Source organism: Abramis brama (assembly GCF_963993115.1).
Source record: "Abramis brama genome assembly, chromosome: 5".
NCBI lineage: Eukaryota > Metazoa > Chordata > Actinopteri > Cypriniformes > Leuciscidae > Abramis > Abramis brama.
Genome location: NC_139967.1, coordinates 28512639 through 28531045, shown reverse-complemented (window position 1 = coordinate 28531045; position 18407 = coordinate 28512639). Strand labels below are relative to the sequence as shown.

Sequence of the window (18407 nt, the reverse complement as noted above, 5' to 3'; positions counted from 1 at the left end):
GTGCAATTTCAGTCTTACCATGAAAAGCTCAAATTCGTCCTCATTACGAGCAATCATTTGATTGAGAGTTTCATCATCTGGAACTTCATCTTCCTCCTGGTATAACACACACACATATGCCAACAAACATAATTAGGATACATTTATTTTGAGAGTGACTAGTATTTCATCTCTGGCCAAGTGGATTTTGCTTTTTAAATCGTAAAAAGTACCAGAATAGACACTACCAAACCAGACACTAAGAAATGCTTTGTACTGTTCCTGTAAGTAATTCAGCTCAACTTAACTGCACTCCGGTTAGTCTCACAAAATTGCATGCCTTTCCTTTTGCCTTTGTCACACTCAAAATCAATAGAAAAACAGACTCTTAGCCATTCATGTTTCATGATCATAAACTGTAATTTGTTGAAATGTCACTACATGAAGACAGGCAATGAACAATGAGTCAAGTCAGGGAAAGAAAATCAATTCAACAAATCAACAAATATAATTATTTTGTATACATAAATACACACATATGCATGTATATATTTAAGAAATATTTGAATGTATATACTATATATATTTATATTATATATAAATATTTTATATATAAATAAAAAAAAATCTTAAATATATACATGCATGTGTGTGTATTTATATATACAAAATAATTATACACAGTACACACACATATATTTATGTAAACACAATACACACATCGCGATTAATTTTTACCAGCACTAATTTTTACGTGAACTATCCCTTTAAAGTTTCTCATTTTGAAAAGTGTCAGTAAATTTGATAAAGCCTTACTATTTCAACATTATTTCAAAACACAAGCATCTTTAATTTCTTTATTTTATAAATATTTTATAAGCATAAAAAAAAAAATTCAAGACAAGGGGATTTAAATATATTTTTAGAGATCGGACAGCTAGTGTAAATGCTCTCCATGATACCTTAATGCTAATAGCAATTCGATCACTAAAAGCTCCTTCATAGAAAATGAGACTTGGCCAAGTTGAAATGTTCAGTTGTTGATTGTTCAAGCTACATATATAAACTTTACTTCTCCCAAGCACCCATCCGAGTGCAGAAGTTTGAGAGCCCCACAATTGACACACAATCATTGACGAGACGCATGGATGGATAAACCGTGAAACTCAAACATTAACTGCTATGTGGGGTGACGAGAGCATTCAACAGAAAATTTCACAGCCTGGTACTGGCATCATCTGTTATACAGTATTTGCATATTTATATATTTGCGGGAATAGTAGATTGGATTTATATCCATTTTGGGAAGACAAATGTATGTGGTGAAGTGTAATTTGAATGTATGCTTTCATAATGGTAATGTATGCTTTCATAATGGCTAGTAAACAAAAAGAATCTGTCTTTTTCAATAATTTTTACCTCAGTGCACCATTAGATAAAATTAACCAGTTTATCAGTTACTCCAACTGCCATCTGTGCTTGTTGAAGCGACTCACCTCATTCTGTTCCTCGTGCTCCAGAATAGCTGCAGGAAGGCTCTACGTTCATGGCTAGAGGACTTCTGATCAAACATGCCTGCCTGAATGACCTTCTGATCAACGTTCAGTTTATATTTGGCCGCCGCTAGAATCTTCTCCTCCACACTGTTAACAGTGCACAGACGCAGTACGCGTACTTCATTCTGCTGGCCGATGCGGTGGGCTCGGTCCTGTGCCTGCAAGTCCTGGTGATTGAAATCACACGTTAAAAATAGAGTTGCAATTGTGATAAATAAAGACAATTAATTGATAAAATACAATTCCTTTTATATTTCTGAATTCCACAACTATCCCAACCAAGGTGAATCACTTATACTACAAGATATTTTTCAAGTCAGATTTAGAGAAGACAGATCACTGCTGAGCTGAAAACTAGGGAAGTGAATGTCTAGTTCCTCTGAATCACACAAACCTGGTGGGGGTTCCAGTCGCTGTCAAAGATCACAACGGTGTCTGCAGCTTGCAAGTTGAGGCCCAAACCACCTGCCCTGGTGCTCAACAGGAAGATAAAATACTGGGAGCCTTCACTGTTGAATTTCTTTAAAAGCTCTGCCCGGTCTTCAGACTTCGTAGTTCCTGGAGGACACAACCAGAAACAAACATGTGTTAATGAAAGAGAAAGGGCAGCATGTACAGTGTGTGTGATCACACTCATTAAAAAAGTGGTGGGCCACCAATTGGAAATCCCCAACACTGAGGTCCTAAAGGACAGGAAAACATAAAAGGAGGTTTGCACTGATTACTGACCATCCAGACGCAAATAGAGGAAGTTACGGTAGCTAAAATAATCCTCCATGATGGTCATGAGGGTGGTCATCTGACAGAACAGAAGCACTCTGTGATTGGTGGCCTTCAGCTTGGGCAGGATGCGGTCCAGTAACTCAAACTTGCCAGAGGCACGGTACAGGTCAGGGCTAGGACAGCAAAATAGCATGTCTAAAATGTCATGTAGTGCAGGGCTCTGCGTTGTGCTTAGTGATCCATATTTGATGAATGAACAATTCATGGTAACGGTCGTTTTGATCCGTACTCACCCGCTGATAATGCCATTTGGATATCCCAAGTGTTCAGCAAAGGATTCCTAAAGTACAAAATAGACACTATGAGTACAGCTGATGCCATACAAGTAGAAAAATACCATGACACCATAGAATGCTTCGTTTTGATTGTTGACTGAAGTTTTAACTCCATATATATGAAGAAGTTTTAGGTCTAAAAGATATTTTACATAAATACATTAAAAGTTAATGGGGTCCAATGCTTTTTAGACCCAATTAACTTTCATGCTACAAGAAAAAACAGCTCCAGTGCCTGGAGAGAACGCATCTATGTCATCAATTTCCGAGCTTTTCTCTTTTAATCCAATCACTGCACTGTACTATGGATGCCAACACATTACAGAGAAGTCAAATGTCATGAAAGACCACTTCAGTGCTGTTTGTACACCTCTGCCCGTTCTGCTTTGTGGAGTTGTTTTTCAGACACGTGTTCGTAAGTGTATGTTTCCTCAAAACAGTAAAACAAAAGTGTTGTTTGCATTTTCCCAACGATGTAGTCAAAGCTGGAGTTTGACTACCAACACATGGTAAAATACGACTCATATTTAATATGCAACAACACACAAGAGTGTTTTTTGCGCGGAACTCCGTGATGAGTTTAACAAGAGTTGCAACACCGATCACAGTTCATATCCGGACCAGAGCGAGCGTATTTCAAGTTTTTATATTATTTCATATACTCTAGTGCTCCAAACATGAACCAGCACCGTGCATTTGCACATATTCCACCATGTCTTCTTCAAGTTAAATATATATATGTGCAAATAAGGACACTGATACAACAGCGTTGTCTTCTGCGTATCAGAATAATTAATTGTGTCAATGCGATCATCATCAGACATGATGAACGCATTGACACAATTAACTATTCTGATACACAGAAGACAACGAAGTAGACCAAAAATTCAAAGAAATATGGACAAAAAAAGCAACTTAATTTTTTCTGTTAAACTGATGCGTGTCATTTTTTCAGAGATTGTAAGGCTCGTAAATGTAATGAATTATACATTTTAAACGTTCTTCCTCATTTTTAAGACCAATAGCTCTGGAAAGTTATAATGCTGATTTGTTAATAATATTAGTGCTTCATCTTAAAACCTTTTTTCAGTTTACTGCCAAAAGAACATTTCAAATTTTTTTAAACCAATATTCATATTTTATTTCAGCTTAATAATAACCATGACTGAGACATATTGCGATACCTCAATGTGCTGAAACATGTAGGGATGGTTACAGATCTTCTTCAGCTGCATGATGGTGTTCATTAAAGTCTTGGCTCCTCCTTTACCCTGTGGATGAAAAACATCAAGTTAAAACCCCATGAACTCTGCTTTAATCCAAACAGCAGTGTAACAATACAGTAACAGTTACCATACAGCCTCTCTCTTTACCTTCTTGTCTTTCTCTGAGCCGTCCGTGAGCAGGATACCTTTGCCCTGCATGTGCCTGTACAGAACCTTCTGGATGGCTGACATGTCACATTTGATGACATACTCCACCTGTGACAAATTAAGACCCAATGCATTAACATAACCTCATCCGCATGACATACAGATGTCATTCATACTTTGTTTGGAAGATGCTTTTTTTTTTTTTTAAATGTGTACAATGATTTTCTTTTTTGTTGTTTTTGGAAATAACTAAAATAATTTTGTAAAGAATGTTGTATTTTTTATTTTTTCAAGTCGGTACTGAAATTTAAAAAATGTGATGCTTTGAGCGCTGTTGAGCCCACTGTATTCACACGCTCATTGGATATGTCTGTGATTAGCTACAATGATCAGCGCTTCAAAAACATGTTGTAAATATACATCAATGATGCTCTTCACCAAGCGCTTACACTAGTGTTGCTTTCGTCAACGAAAATTATGACGAAATATTGTCATCAACGAACCTTTATCACCTGACGAAAACGAGACGAGACGTAAATGCTTGTCATGTGACGATGACTAAAATACATGTATAATGCAATATCGTTGACGAATAAAAACGAGACTAAATGTGGTTTACAAAATAAAAACTATGCTAAAATGTCTCTTCATTTTCGTTGACTGTGATGGCCACAGCCATGGCCTCACAACCAGTCCAAAAGCGGTAACCTCATGCACTTATATTTTTCCTGAGTTTATGCGGTTTTTCTTTAGGATTGGTTTATATACTTTTTTATACACATTATACATTTGTTGCAAATATTTATTTAGTTACAAATAACTCACAGGACACATAGTTCATTTTACATACATTATACTTTATTTAGTTGACCATACAGAAGTATATTTTTGGGAGCGCGCACCATTAGTTGCTTTTGGATTGTCATTCTGTTTGTATAATTATTTGTTTCTGAGCTTACCAGTGTTGGATTCCACACCGGGAGAGATCCAGGAAGTCGGCTGGCTTAAAGGGGTGGCGCTTGGAGCAGGAGCAGCTTTATAGGGGAGGTGGCCTGATTGGACACTACCATTGTTTGTTATGTCCGGGGGAGGTGTAGCTCATTCTCTCCTTAGATATTTTGGGGTTTAGATTTATATTATATTGAGTATTTTTGTTGAGTTAAGGTTAAGTAAAAGTACATTTCTTTTGGAATAAGTTTTAGGTAGATTTTGCTGTTATTTGTAGTTTATGTAATAGTGTTATTGTTAGTCTTCCCCTGTGTGTCAAAATTGGTCTGATCAGCCAATATATAAGTCCCTGTTGTTTCTTGTGTTAGAGGTCAGTTGCATTTTTGAGTCTTTTATGTTCAGAGCTTTAGTTACTGTCTGTGTATTTGATTTTTTTTTGTGGGCCCAAAATTTTATCTTTATTTTGTTATTATGATTTTTGGGAAATAAAAATTCGTATTTTTGAACTTCCCTTGTGACTCCTCTTGCTTAACTGCTTGGTCCCTGACATATGGTGGCAGCGGTGGGACTAGCCAGTTGAGGAGTGCAAGGTTTTTTTTTTTTTTTTTTTTTTTTTTTTTTTTTTTCCTCATTTTGGTGAAGCATGCGAGGAGGGAGAGTGACAAGAGGTGGCCAGACAGGGAATAAGAAGACTGAGTCAACCCATATAGAGAGAGGACACCGGGCTGAAGGTGAGGACGCAATGGAAGGTGAAGCACTAAAGGGAGCATCGGGTGGTGAGGATGAAGATGGCAGAGAGCCAACGCTGAGTGACCTGGCTGGGATCATGCGGTCATTTATGAGTCAACAGGAGACCAGGGAAGCAAAATTGAGAGAGGAAACTAACCGCCAGGAGTACCAGTTCAAATCACTACAGCATCAGTTTCGCCTTCTGCAGCAGGAGGTAGCGGTTCGCACATCTCCAGTACCAGATCCTGCTTCCACAGTGCCAGACCCTTCTGAGGACTATGATTTGAATGTGGATCATTCAAAGGCCCAAGCCTCACCCTCTATAGAGTCAATCCACCCCACCATGTCTTCAGCAGGTCAGTCTCGATCTTTTCATGAGCCTAGACTGGAAAAATTAACAGAAAATGATGATGTTGAACATTTTCTAATTACCTTTGAGAGAATTGCAGTGGCATGTCGGTGGCCAAAAGTGGACTGGGTTTTTCGTCTCCTCCCATTGCTGACGGGTAAGGCCAGAGGAGCCTATGTGCATATGGATGTAGATGATGCTCACGAATATGATAAAGTGAAAACAGCAATTCTGAAAAAATATGATATTAACCCTGAGACCTACAGGCAGAGGTTCAGATCTCTCTATGTGGAACCTGAGGAAAGCCCCAAGGAGCTGTATGTGAGGCTTAAAGAGCTGTATGTAAAATGGATCCAACCGCAAGGTAAAACACTTCATGAAATTAATGAAATCCTGATCATGGAACAATTCTTGAGAATGCTGTCCCCTGAGCTTCAGGTTTGGGTAAAGGAGCATGGGCCGAAATCTGCTGCTGAAGCTGCCACACTTGCTGATGTGTTTGTTGCTGCCCGGAAAAAGGGTCAGCCATGGAGTAGTATGGGTGGGAAGGCTGGTAAGGACGGCCACAGGCCCATACCCCCTCAGTACCAACAGAGGCCGGCACCAGGAGTGGGTAAGCCCCCCATGAGGGAGGACCAATATACACCACCTAGAGCTCCTAACAGAACGCTCATTTGCTACTTGTGTGGACAGGAAGGTCATGTTAAACCAATGTGCCCGAAGAATCCAGCCAAGCTGACCCAAATGTGTTTTATTCCACGCCAGAGTGCTAACCCTGAACCCAAAGGTAATCACACCATGAAAATGACTTGGATTAAAATGAATGGGGAAAACCTCAGAGCCCTGATTGATACTGGCAGTACTCAGACCCTTGTACAGAGAAAATATGTACCAGCTAATGCTATCTGTACCCTTGAGACTGTCCCTATTTGCTGTGTACATGGTGATGAGAAGTATTACCCTACTGCTGATATTTATCTGGAGATAGAGGGACAGATGTATCTGTTAAATGTGGGAGTTGCAGATTACTTGCCTTTCCCTGTAGTTTTGGGCGAAGATCTTCCAGTACTCTATGACTTGATAAAGCCGGTGCAAAGTTGTAATGTGATCACTAGAGCACAAGCTAAGCAGGTGGACACAGATTCCATAGCCCTCAGTGCCCTGCCGTTCTATAATGAAGAGTTTGAGACATGTCCCGGGAAAGCTCACAAGACTCGTAGTCAGAGGAGGCAAGACAAATTTCAGGGCACGGCTATACAACCATCAGCTGAGGCTACTCCAGACATGTTCCTGGGTTTTCAAATACCTACAGATATAATGCAAATGCAGGAAAATGATCCAACTTTGTCTACCCTTTTGCAGAGAGCACGAGGAAGGAAGCAGGAGACTAATACTAATGGTGAGCAAAATGAGTATGTCCTACAGAACGGTGTTCTTTACCATCAGAATGGCCAGGTGAAGCAACTAGTGGTCCCACAGGTGGCCCGAGAAATAGTACTTAACTTGGGTCACTCCATCCCCTGGGCGGGCCACTTAGGGAAACATAAGACCACAGCTCGTATTAAGCGCCATTTCTACTGGCCCGGTTTGCAAACTGATGTCGCCCAGTTCTGTAGAAGCTGCTCTCAGTGCCAAAAGACGTCAATGAAAAGTCCCTCCAAAGCTCCACTTCAACCTCTCCCAGTTACAAGTATCCCTTTTGAGCGTCTTGGGATGGACATTGTTGGTCCGGTGGAGAAAAGCAAAACAGGAAACCGCTTCATGTTGGTAGTAACCGACTATGCAACTAAATATCCAGAAGTGTTCCCATTGAAATCAGTTAAAGCAAAAACTGTGGCTTTTTCCTTGGTGCATTTCTTCTCAAGAGTTGGTTTCCCTTGTGAGATTTTAACGGACCAAGGCACTAATTTCATGTCTGATCTTTTGAAACAGGTTTATCAACTCCTTGGCATAAAGAGGGTGCGCACTACACCTTACCATCCGCAAACAGATGGGCTGACAGAGCGGTTCAATCAGACCCTCAAGCAAATGCTCCGTAAGTTTGTGAATGAGACTGGATCTGACTGGGATCACTGGCTCCCCTACCTCCTCTTTGCATATAGGGAGGTACCTCAGGCTTCCACAGGTTTTTCCCCTTTTGAATTACTCTATGGTCATGAGGTGAGGGGTCCTCTAACCTTATTGAGGGACACCTGGGGAGGGGATCAGAAGAAGGAAGGGACCATTAATGTAATCTCATATGTTGTCCAGATGAGAGAGAAACTGCAGCGAATGGGGGAACTAGCCCAGACACATATGCTGGAGGCCCAAAAGCATCAAAAGACTTGGTATGACAAGTTGGCTCGACAGCGAGGCTTCCAACCGGGCCAGAAAGTCTTGGTTATGTTGCCTACCAGTGACAGTAAGCTCCTTGCAAAATGGCAAGGGCCCTTTGAGGTGCAAAAAAAGTTGGGGCCCACCACCTATCAGGTCTCCACTCCAGGGCATCAGCGTTCTAGCCGGGTGCTTCATGTGAACCTCCTTAAGGAGTGGGTCCCAAGAGCTGAGGTGTTCCTGATTCAGGCCGTAAAGGAAGAGGAGGAGGCAGATGACCAGTATCTGCCCTTGCCAGTGTCCACAGAGCTTGAGGTAAGCCATCTGTCAAAGGATCAGCAGTCTCAGGTACAAACTCTACTTCACTCAGACACATTTCAAGAATATCCAGGGCGCACAAACCTGGTTGAACATGACATTGTATTAAAACCTGATGCAACAGTGAGACGGATGAGTTACAGGATACCAGAGCGCCTCCTGGTGTCCTTGAAGAAGGAAGTTGACCTCATGCTGTCTCTGGGGATAATCCAGCGATCTAAGAGTGAGTGGTGCAATCCCGTGGTGCTGGTTCCGAAGAAGGATGGGACAATAAGGTTTTGTATCGACTTCAGGTATCTAAACTCAATTTCAAAGTTTGACTCTTACCCCACCCCACGAATTGATGATCTCATTGACCGCCTTGGAAAAGCAAAGTATCTAACCACCATTGACCTCTGTAAGGGTTACTGGCAAGTGCCCCTAACCCAGCAGTCTCAGGAACTGACAGCCTTCCGAACTCCCTGGGGGCTTTTTCAGTTTACGGTGTTACCATTTGGGCTGCATGGGGCTCCAGCAGCGTTTCAAAGATTAATGGACCAGGTTCTTTATGGATTGTCTGAGTTTTCTTGTGCATACCTTGATGATATTGTCATCTACAGCACAACGTGGGAGGAACATGTGGAGCATCTCAAAGTGGTCCTGGACCGCCTACGTTCTGCTGGCTTGACAATCAATCCAGCTAAATGTGTCTTGGCCAAGAAGGAAACTGAGTACCTGGGTTTCACTATTGGAGGTGGGTTAATTAAACCTCAGGTTCGAAAGGTTCATGCAATTGAGTCATGTCCTCTCCCACAGACCAGGAAGCAGTTAAGATCTTTCCTGGGGATGGCTGGCTTCTACCATCGGTTCATCCCCAACTTCTCGGCCAGGGCTGCTCTACTAACGGATAAGACGGGCTCAAGATGTCCTAACCAGGTCAAGTGGACGGGGGAGGCAGTGGCAGCTTTCAAGGACATTCAAAAATCTCTGAGTAAAAGCCCTGTTTTACATAGTCCAAACTTTGAGGAACTGTTTATATTACAGACTGATGCCTCTGAGAGGGGTGTGGGGGCGGTGCTTCTACAGGGACCTAAGGAGGAACGACATCCTGTGGCATATATCAGTAGGAAACTTCTACCCAGAGAGGTCCGCTATTCAACAGTGGAAAAGGAGGCCTTGGCAGTCAAATGGGCCCTGGACTCTTTCAAGTATTACCTGATGGGCAGAGAGTTTATCTTAGAGTCTGACCACAAGGCACTGCAGTGGCTGGAGAGGATGAAGTATACCAATGGGCGGATTACCAGGTGGTATCTGGCCATGCAGCCGTTCCGGTTTACAGTCCAGTACATCCCTGGCAAGTTCAACACCACTGCAGACTACCTCTCTCGCTGGCCCAGCAGCAGCTCTGAAGGGGGGGGATGTGTGATGGCCACAGCCATGGCCTCACAACCAGTCCAAAAGCGGTAACCTCATGCACTTATATTTTTCCTGAGTTTATGCGGTTTTTCTTTAGGATTGGTTTATATACTTTTTTATACACATTATACATTTGTTGCAAATATTTATTTAGTTACAAATAACTCACAGGACACATAGTTCATTTTACATACATTATACTTTATTTAGTTGACCATACAGAAGTATATTTTTGGGAGCGCGCACCATTAGTTGCTTTTGGATTGTCATTCTGTTTGTATAATTATTTGTTTCTGAGCTTACCAGTGTTGGATTCCACACCGGGAGAGATCCAGGAAGTCGGCTGGCTTAAAGGGGTGGCGCTTGGAGCAGGAGCAGCTTTATAGGGGAGGTGGCCTGATTGGACACTACCATTGTTTGTTATGTCCGGGGGAGGTGTAGCTCATTCTCTCCTTAGATATTTTGGGGTTTAGATTTATATTATATTGAGTATTTTTGTTGAGTTAAGGTTAAGTAAAAGTACATTTCTTTTGGAATAAGTTTTAGGTAGATTTTGCTGTTATTTGTAGTTTATGTAATAGTGTTATTGTTAGTCTTCCCCTGTGTGTCAAAATTGGTCTGATCAGCCAATATATAAGTCCCTGTTGTTTCTTGTGTTAGAGGTCAGTTGCATTTTTGAGTCTTTTATGTTCAGAGCTTTAGTTACTGTCTGTGTATTTGATTTTTTTTTGTGGGCCCAAAATTTTATCTTTATTTTGTTATTATGATTTTTGGGAAATAAAAATTCGTATTTTTGAACTTCCCTTGTGACTCCTCTTGCTTAACTGCTTGGTCCCTGACATTGACCAAAACGAGACGAGACGAAATGTTATAACGTCACGACGAATGAGAGAGTTGTGCGTGAACCCATAGCTTTGTCGGGTTTAAATTCTGGTTTGCGATCTGGTCACCCGATTATCAGCGAATTTAACAATATTACTCCATTAGTTATTCTATTAAAATGTCTCATTGATATATTTGACACATTCATAATCATTACTTTTGCCGGTTCTTTGTGACAGCTGTTATGTTATTGGCAGCGTCACCCTCCGGTTACATGAACGCGTCACCGCATCAGCACCAGAACATGGAGATTTTATTTTAGAGAATAATCGCACAACCTATTCGATATTCTATAATTAAATAAACTAATCGAATATCCAAAAATCGTGAATCATCCCTGCATGGAATCTCTTATTTCTTTTCCCAAATCTTCACTCGCGTCTCACCCATTTTCTAAAGGGATTATAAACGTTTCTTCATTGGTTCGCTTTTAATTAGGCCTATTATATTCGTATTCTTTACTGTGGTAAAGTAGAAAAACGCTGTAGGCCTAGGACAGATAGCCTACATTTGTACTTGCATGTCAAATTCTTTTTAACACAGTTTGTGCTTGTTATATTAGACATAGGGCGCGTCAAGTTTAGTTGTAAAGCGCGTTTCACACGCGCGGGTGATTTTTAGTTGCACTTTCTCTGGCAGCGCAATCTCAAACATAGCCTAAAAATCTCACCCTTGTGGAGGATAAAATTCGCTCTTCAGACCAATTTACATCAAGTAGAAAACACGAAGATATCATAAAGAGATCGATGGTCTCTTTCCTGCTCGTGTCCCACATCCCTCTCAGAGCGCAGAGTGGTAGGCTATATCACGCGTCTTTGTGTGGAAATATAAAACGAGTTTTTATTTTTTTAAATAACCCCCCAACCACCGCCGGTAGTTGGTCCATTACCGCGGTGGTAAAAAAAAACTGCCACCGTCACAGCCCTAAATATGCAAAATATAATAAGATAACCTTGTTTGAAATTCTATATTGACTGGGTTAAATAGAATTGCATTACTAAAAAGAGACTAAAATACAATTTTCATTGACTAAAACTAGACTAAAATGTCATCAGTTTTCGTCGACTAAAACTTGACTAGACTAAAATGTCATCAGTTTTCGTCGATTAAAACTTGACTAGACTAAAACGTCATCAGTTTTCGTCGACTAAAACTTGACTAGACTAAAAAGAGTATGAACGTGGCTAAAACTAATAAAAACTAAAACGACAGCTTGACACAAAGACTAGACTAAAACTAAAATTAAAACAGGCCGCCAAAAACAACACTAGCTTACACAGATATAGACGGGAGCTTATAAAAGGAAACGCTCCCGTGCAGTGACCAGTGTAGCCCATCCGATGAGTGCGTGAACACAATGGTAAATCAGAGGTGTTTGTGATTACACTCAACAGCGCTCAAAGCTATACAATTTAAAAGATTTCAGTACCGACTTGGTACAAAAGTCTGTACTTTTTGACAACTCTAACCTGAACCTACATAAAACATTAATACTGTTGTTCTGCTTGGTATCTCCTTTTCCACTTTCATTAAAAAAGTGTGACAGAATGGATCCTTACCTTCTCAGGTAACTGGGACTCCACTTCTTTCTTCAGTCTGCGCAGAAGGAAGGGACGTAATACCTTATGCAAACGGCGAATGATGAGGATGGTCTCCTCTTCATTTAGATCCACCTGAATAGGTGTAATCCACAACAGAGAGAAACCTCTTTAAGCTACAGTGTAATGCAGGGTTCACCAATCTCGGTCCTGGAGGGCCGCTGTCCTGCAGAGTTTAGCTCCAACCCCAATTAAACACACCTGAACCAGCTAATCAAGGTCTCACTAGGCATACTAGAAACTTTCAAACAGGTGTGTTGGAGCTGGTTGGAGCTAAACTCTGCAGGGACAGCGGCCCTCCAGGACCGAGATTGGTGAACCCTGGTGTAATGTGTAAAACAGGATGGTAAATCTATAAGGGTGAAATATAACAGTCTACCCTCTCTCCAGTCATTGCAAATGGAGCATTGAACCACTGCTCAAAGGTGGTGCAGCTTTTGAAGATGGTGGGCAACAGGAAGTTGAGCAGCGCCCAGAGCTCAGGTAATTTGTTCTGTAGAGGGGTCCCAGTGAGCAACAGCCTTCTGGGGGCGACGTAGTGGGTGTTCAACACCTGCGTGAGCTTGCAGTGATGGTTTTTCATGCGGTGACCCTCGTCCACAATCATATACTTCCAGCGAATCTGGGGGTTGGAAAGGAATTGACAATTAGGGCATTAAGGCACTGATTGTTCTACAAACATGTGCCACTCCAAGACCATGGGTTCGAGTCCCAGGGAATGCAGGAACTGATTAAAAGTACACTACCGTTTGAAATTTTGGGGTCAGTAAGGTTGTTTTTTTTGGGGTGAAATAAATGAACTTTTAGCATGGATGCATTAAATTGATCTAAACAGACAGTTAAGACTTTTGTACAGTTAAAAAAGATTTACATTTTAAACAAATGCTCTTCTTTTGAACTTTCTATTCAAAGAATTACGACAAAAAAACAGCTAATCAGCATATCTGCTAATGTGGCACTGAAGACTGGAATATGCTGCTGATAATTCAGCTTTGCCACCACAGGAGTAAATTATATTTTAATATATATATATATATTATATATATAAAAAAAAACAAAAAAAACAAAAAAACAGTTATTTTAAATTGTAATACTGACCCCAAACTTTTAATGGAAGAATGCACTTTAGATGAAAGTGTCTGCAAATGCAAACGTAAATGCATGGCCTTTACCTTGGCGAGAATGTGCTTGTCTTTAATGATGTACTCGTAGGTGGTTATAAGGACATTAAACTTCCCACTGCGGAGCTGCGGCACAAAAGACCTCCGCATTGATGGAGTGCCCTTTGAAGAATTAAAACAGAAATCACCATTAATTGATTTTATTACCTTTATGCTATATTACATCATAACATTAAATTGTCCACAGTAACTATACATACTGATAGTAAAAATCAATGACTACCTTGTAGGAAATTTTCACAATACTTGGTGCCCACTTGTCCAACTCATAAACCCAGTTGGACAAAGTCCTATGAAAAAACGAAAATCAATATTGTCATTTTTTTTTATACTAGGAACGTTTTACCTCTAAATTAAGTCATTTCTCTAAATGATAGGTGGTGTGATTGTGAAGCAGACTTAATGATAGGTGTGAGGTAAAGCTGTTTGAGGACATTTCTGGCCATTGCACAAATCAATCAAAATATCTTAAAGCTAAAACATGGTGCTCAGAGTCATTTTCACCATTCCTATAGGGCCTTTTGCAATCGAGAAAACAAGACAAACTACACAAATATTGTAACTGTCATGTTTCTGTTTGGACTTCCTCTGTTCATTGTTCAGTTTCTAGCCACTCCTCCTTCATTAGTTCATTTGGTTCAGCTGTGTCCTGTTAGTTACTATGGTTACTGTCATTGAGTTTATTTGCCCCAGCTGTTCTCTGTGTTTTTAAGCTTGTATTAAATATATTGTTATCCGTGATTTGTGGTTGTTTGTTCTCTGGTCTAAGTTTTGAATTAAAGTATCATATTGTATCTCCTTCGTCGTGCGCTATATCTTACGCTCTATAACAAGATGTTGTACCATTTAATTCAATGTCCAACTAAACATGCATGATCAATATGACAACTGTTCAGTGACTTGTAGCACTGTCATATGTCACCTTAAAAATGCAACATCACAAATCACTATCACAGCGTTTTCAGTCATTAGAGGTCAACTGTGTGTTATAGTGTTTAGCTACCTAATGAAGCCATTACACTGCAAATCCTCTTAGACATTTCACTTCATTACACCTCTTATCACGTTATTTACAGCTTGCTAGTTGGACTTACGAGAGCGGTACGATGATGAGGTACGGCCCATTGAGCCTCTTGTTTTCCATCAGATAGGTGATAAGGGCGATAGTTTGAATGGTTTTCCCCAGACCCATCTCATCGGCCAGAATACCATTCAGGTTGTTGTTGTACAGAGACACCATCCATTCCAGACCCTGGATCTGAACAAAAAGATTTGCATTATTTGGCGGAAATATCTTAAAAGCATCACAAACAGACAACCGAGCAGACACATGAGTCGACACACAGATTCCAGAACATGGCACAATAGATCCAATTGTTTTTTCACAGATGCCGAGTGGAATTAATAAAGCATGAATGCTCACTTAATTCTTTCAAAGGATAAACAGGAGATAACAGGTCTGTTTCTCTTTTTGAAATCCATTACTGCCCAAAGGGGATCACAGATTCAATACAATCTACTACATTTTTGAAATATCCTCTCTGAGTGATTTCTTTCCTGCAGCCTCTTCCATTTCTAGAGCATAATCCCTTGAAATATCATTATACAGCTGTCTTCAGAGAAGATGGATTCCAAGAATAATGTATCTGTGGAGGTGTCTATTTAAAGCTTGGTTTATTTGTTGCTTTACCTGGTAATGTTTGAGGGTCCCGTTAATCAGAAGGGTAGACTGTTTGTCCACCCTCTCTATGACTGCATGGGCCACTCCATAGTATGACTGGGAGCTGGTCTCTCCCGCCTGAACACTGTACTCGTCATCCACATCCTGCTTAGCAGAACTGCAACACAGGATCCAACATTAAAAGGATAGTTCATCCAAAAATAAAAATGATGTTATCACTTACACATCCTCATTAGGGCTTTTCAAACTGCACTTAACCCCGGGTTATCATCGTTCAAAACACTGCTTTTAACCTCAGGTAAAGGAGCGTTTCACACTTGTAATTTAGCTTTTCTGTAAACAGGTTGAGAGCTGCGTTCATCCAATCAATGGCACTGACCCCGCAAATATGGAAATATGAACGTTAACCCAGGGTTTAGGAATGTACAATGTGAAACGTCAGCTTTTGAATACCCAGGATTAATTGTTAACCCCATTTAAATTTTTAGCAATGTGAAATGTGAAGATAACCGAGGATTCAGTTTAACCGGGGTGTAGAATGACCCAGGGTCATTATCCCATAAGATAACCCAGGATTCAGTTTACCCGGGGTGTAGAATGACCCAGGGTCATTATCCCATAAGACTTTCATTCACCTTTGAAACACAAATTAAGATATTTTTTATATTCTCTCATCATAGTTGTCCATCCATTGAAATTCCAAGTAAAGAAAACGTTCACGCATCAACAAGCATTGGTTCTCAAGTAGGCATAGTTGAGCTTCTGTTTAGCATATTTGATATGTGTTCTATGGATGTGTCGATCAGTGTTTATAAATGAATAAACGCCAAAATCAAATCTGTTCATCATGTGAAGCGATATGTGTCACTTAAAAAAAAAAAAAAAAAAGTGAATTAAACTGCTTGATTTATATGTTTTTTTTTCACATTCTCTGTATGAACTATTTTAAAAATCAAAAAGTTCTGGGTGTTTTGAAGATAAACAGGAGTCTTATAACATAAGGCTGACTCATACTAACATACTGTTTTACCACACCTGCCAATGGCAGTTGAATTAAAAAAAAAAAAAAAAAAATTTGTATAAAAAAATAACACCTGCCATGTTACCCAGTATTTATTAGTCAAATAATGCTATTTAGCTGTTTAATTTTTAAATATTAAGTTCAAACAGAGCAGGTCCTTCGTTCACTTGCAATATCATTTACAAGCTCTGTAAAACTTCACTTTTAACTAAAACTTTTGTTTGTTTGCTATGTAGAATAAAAAAAATAAAACTGGATACATAACAATTTAAAAAGGAATAGAAATATGCAATATGCTCTATATACAGCCTGTGGCCACTTTATTACTTACAAAACACACCCAAAAAATGTTTTGCTGTAAACGCATGTAGACTATGTGATCAAAGGTTCTGCCGACTACTAACAATACGCAAGCAGACCGTGCCATTCACGCAATACTCAGTTTGTATTTCCTAACACCATCAGCATGATCCACAGACACAAGGCAGAACTCATCTATAGATTTATATTTCGAAACCCGTTGTGCTCTTCTGTTGCTATAACCCATCCAGTTCAAGGTTGAATGTGTTGTGCATTCAGACAATCTCTCGTGCACAGCACTGTTGTTATATGTGTTTTTTTCAGGTACTTCACCTTCCGGTCAGCCCATTATCCTTCAAACTCTCTCACTGACAAGGACTTTTCACCCACAGAAACTCTGCTCACTGGGTGCTTTTTAGTTTTCACAGCACTCTAGAGATTGTTGTGTGTGAAAATCCCAGGAGATCACTATTCCTGAGACACTGTAACCCCTTGAAAATCTGCACTTTCAATTATCTTTCAGTAATTCCCAAATAATTATAGCATGTGCAGTGAGGTTTAAAAGTTTGAGAACAAATACAAATTAAACATGGAAATAAATGAATTTAATTAAAACAAATAAATGTTATGACAAATATATTTACAATTCTGCACTGTAGTTTTTATCACTAATCACTCAGATTCCATTTGAGACATTGAACATGTGACTCTTTGTAAAGACGGTCAGATGTTCATGGTTCCCTTGAATCTTAAGAAGCTCATCTCAGATCATTATGCTGGATCACATGATCATCAGGTTTTACACAAACTTAACTTGAAACTCAACTGCAGCTGTCGTTAAAGTAAAAACACTGAGAGATATACTTAAAGGACAACTCCAGTGAAAAATGAACCTAGGGGTAATTAACACATGGTTACTGAGTCGATCGTTCCTTGGGATGCGTTTTCATGAAAATCGAATGTAAAGAGTTTTATCTTTAAAAACAGATTAGCTCATAACACTAGTATATGGGGCACAGAGTAAGTAAAAGTAAATCGCTAGTTAATACCACTAACAAGGCTCAAAATAGCCTCACACTAACACGGTAGCATAATGAAGGTCCCTACATGCAAACCGAAGCATTGAGAACTTTGTTAATGTACAGACAGTTTAATAAGAAGATAGTTTATAAAGACAGTACATTACGCGTTTACAGACAGGAGCCATCTTGGAAAACAGTCTCAACTAATCGAGTCACGAACGCCGTGCTACGTTAGATTTCACAAACGTAATTCCTATCAACAAGCTCACTTAGCACGGCGTTCGTGACTCGATTAGTCGAGACTGTTTTCCAAGATGGATCCTGTCTGTAAACGCGTAATGTACTGTCTTTATAAAGTATCTTCTTATTAAACTGTCTGTACACTTACAAAGTTCTCAATGCTTCGGTTTGCATGTAGGGACCCTCATTTTTCACCGGAGTTGTCCTTTAAAGGGATAGTTCACCCAAAAATGAAAATTCTGTCATCATTTGCTCATTCTAAAGTTATTCCAAACCTGTATGAATTTCTTTCTTCTGCTGAACACAAAAGAAGATATTTTGAAGAATGTTTGTAACCAAACATTTGATGGGACCCCATTGACTTCCATAGTATGGGGAAAAAAATTAAATGGAAGTCATTGGGGCCCATCAACTGTTTGGATACAAACAATCTTCAAAATATTTTCTTTTGTGCTCAGCAGAAG

General features: G+C 39.8%; 1 protein-coding gene across 1 annotated transcript in view; it reads right to left on the bottom strand.

Moving 5' to 3' along the window:
* smarca2 (SWI/SNF related BAF chromatin remodeling complex subunit ATPase 2) overlaps window positions 1–18407 on the bottom strand; it is a 57768-nt gene that overhangs the window by 21421 nt on the left and 17940 nt on the right. The window contains 14 exon segments of the mRNA XM_084115523.1: window positions 19–96; window positions 1476–1504; window positions 1507–1702; window positions 1930–2093; window positions 2265–2431; window positions 2552–2598; window positions 3778–3864; window positions 3967–4074; window positions 12460–12573; window positions 12878–13120; window positions 13671–13781; window positions 13903–13969; window positions 14774–14937; window positions 15370–15517. Coding sequence (XP_083971649.1) covers window positions 19–96; window positions 1476–1504; window positions 1507–1702; window positions 1930–2093; window positions 2265–2431; window positions 2552–2598; window positions 3778–3864; window positions 3967–4074; window positions 12460–12573; window positions 12878–13120; window positions 13671–13781; window positions 13903–13969; window positions 14774–14937; window positions 15370–15517 — 1723 coding nt within the window.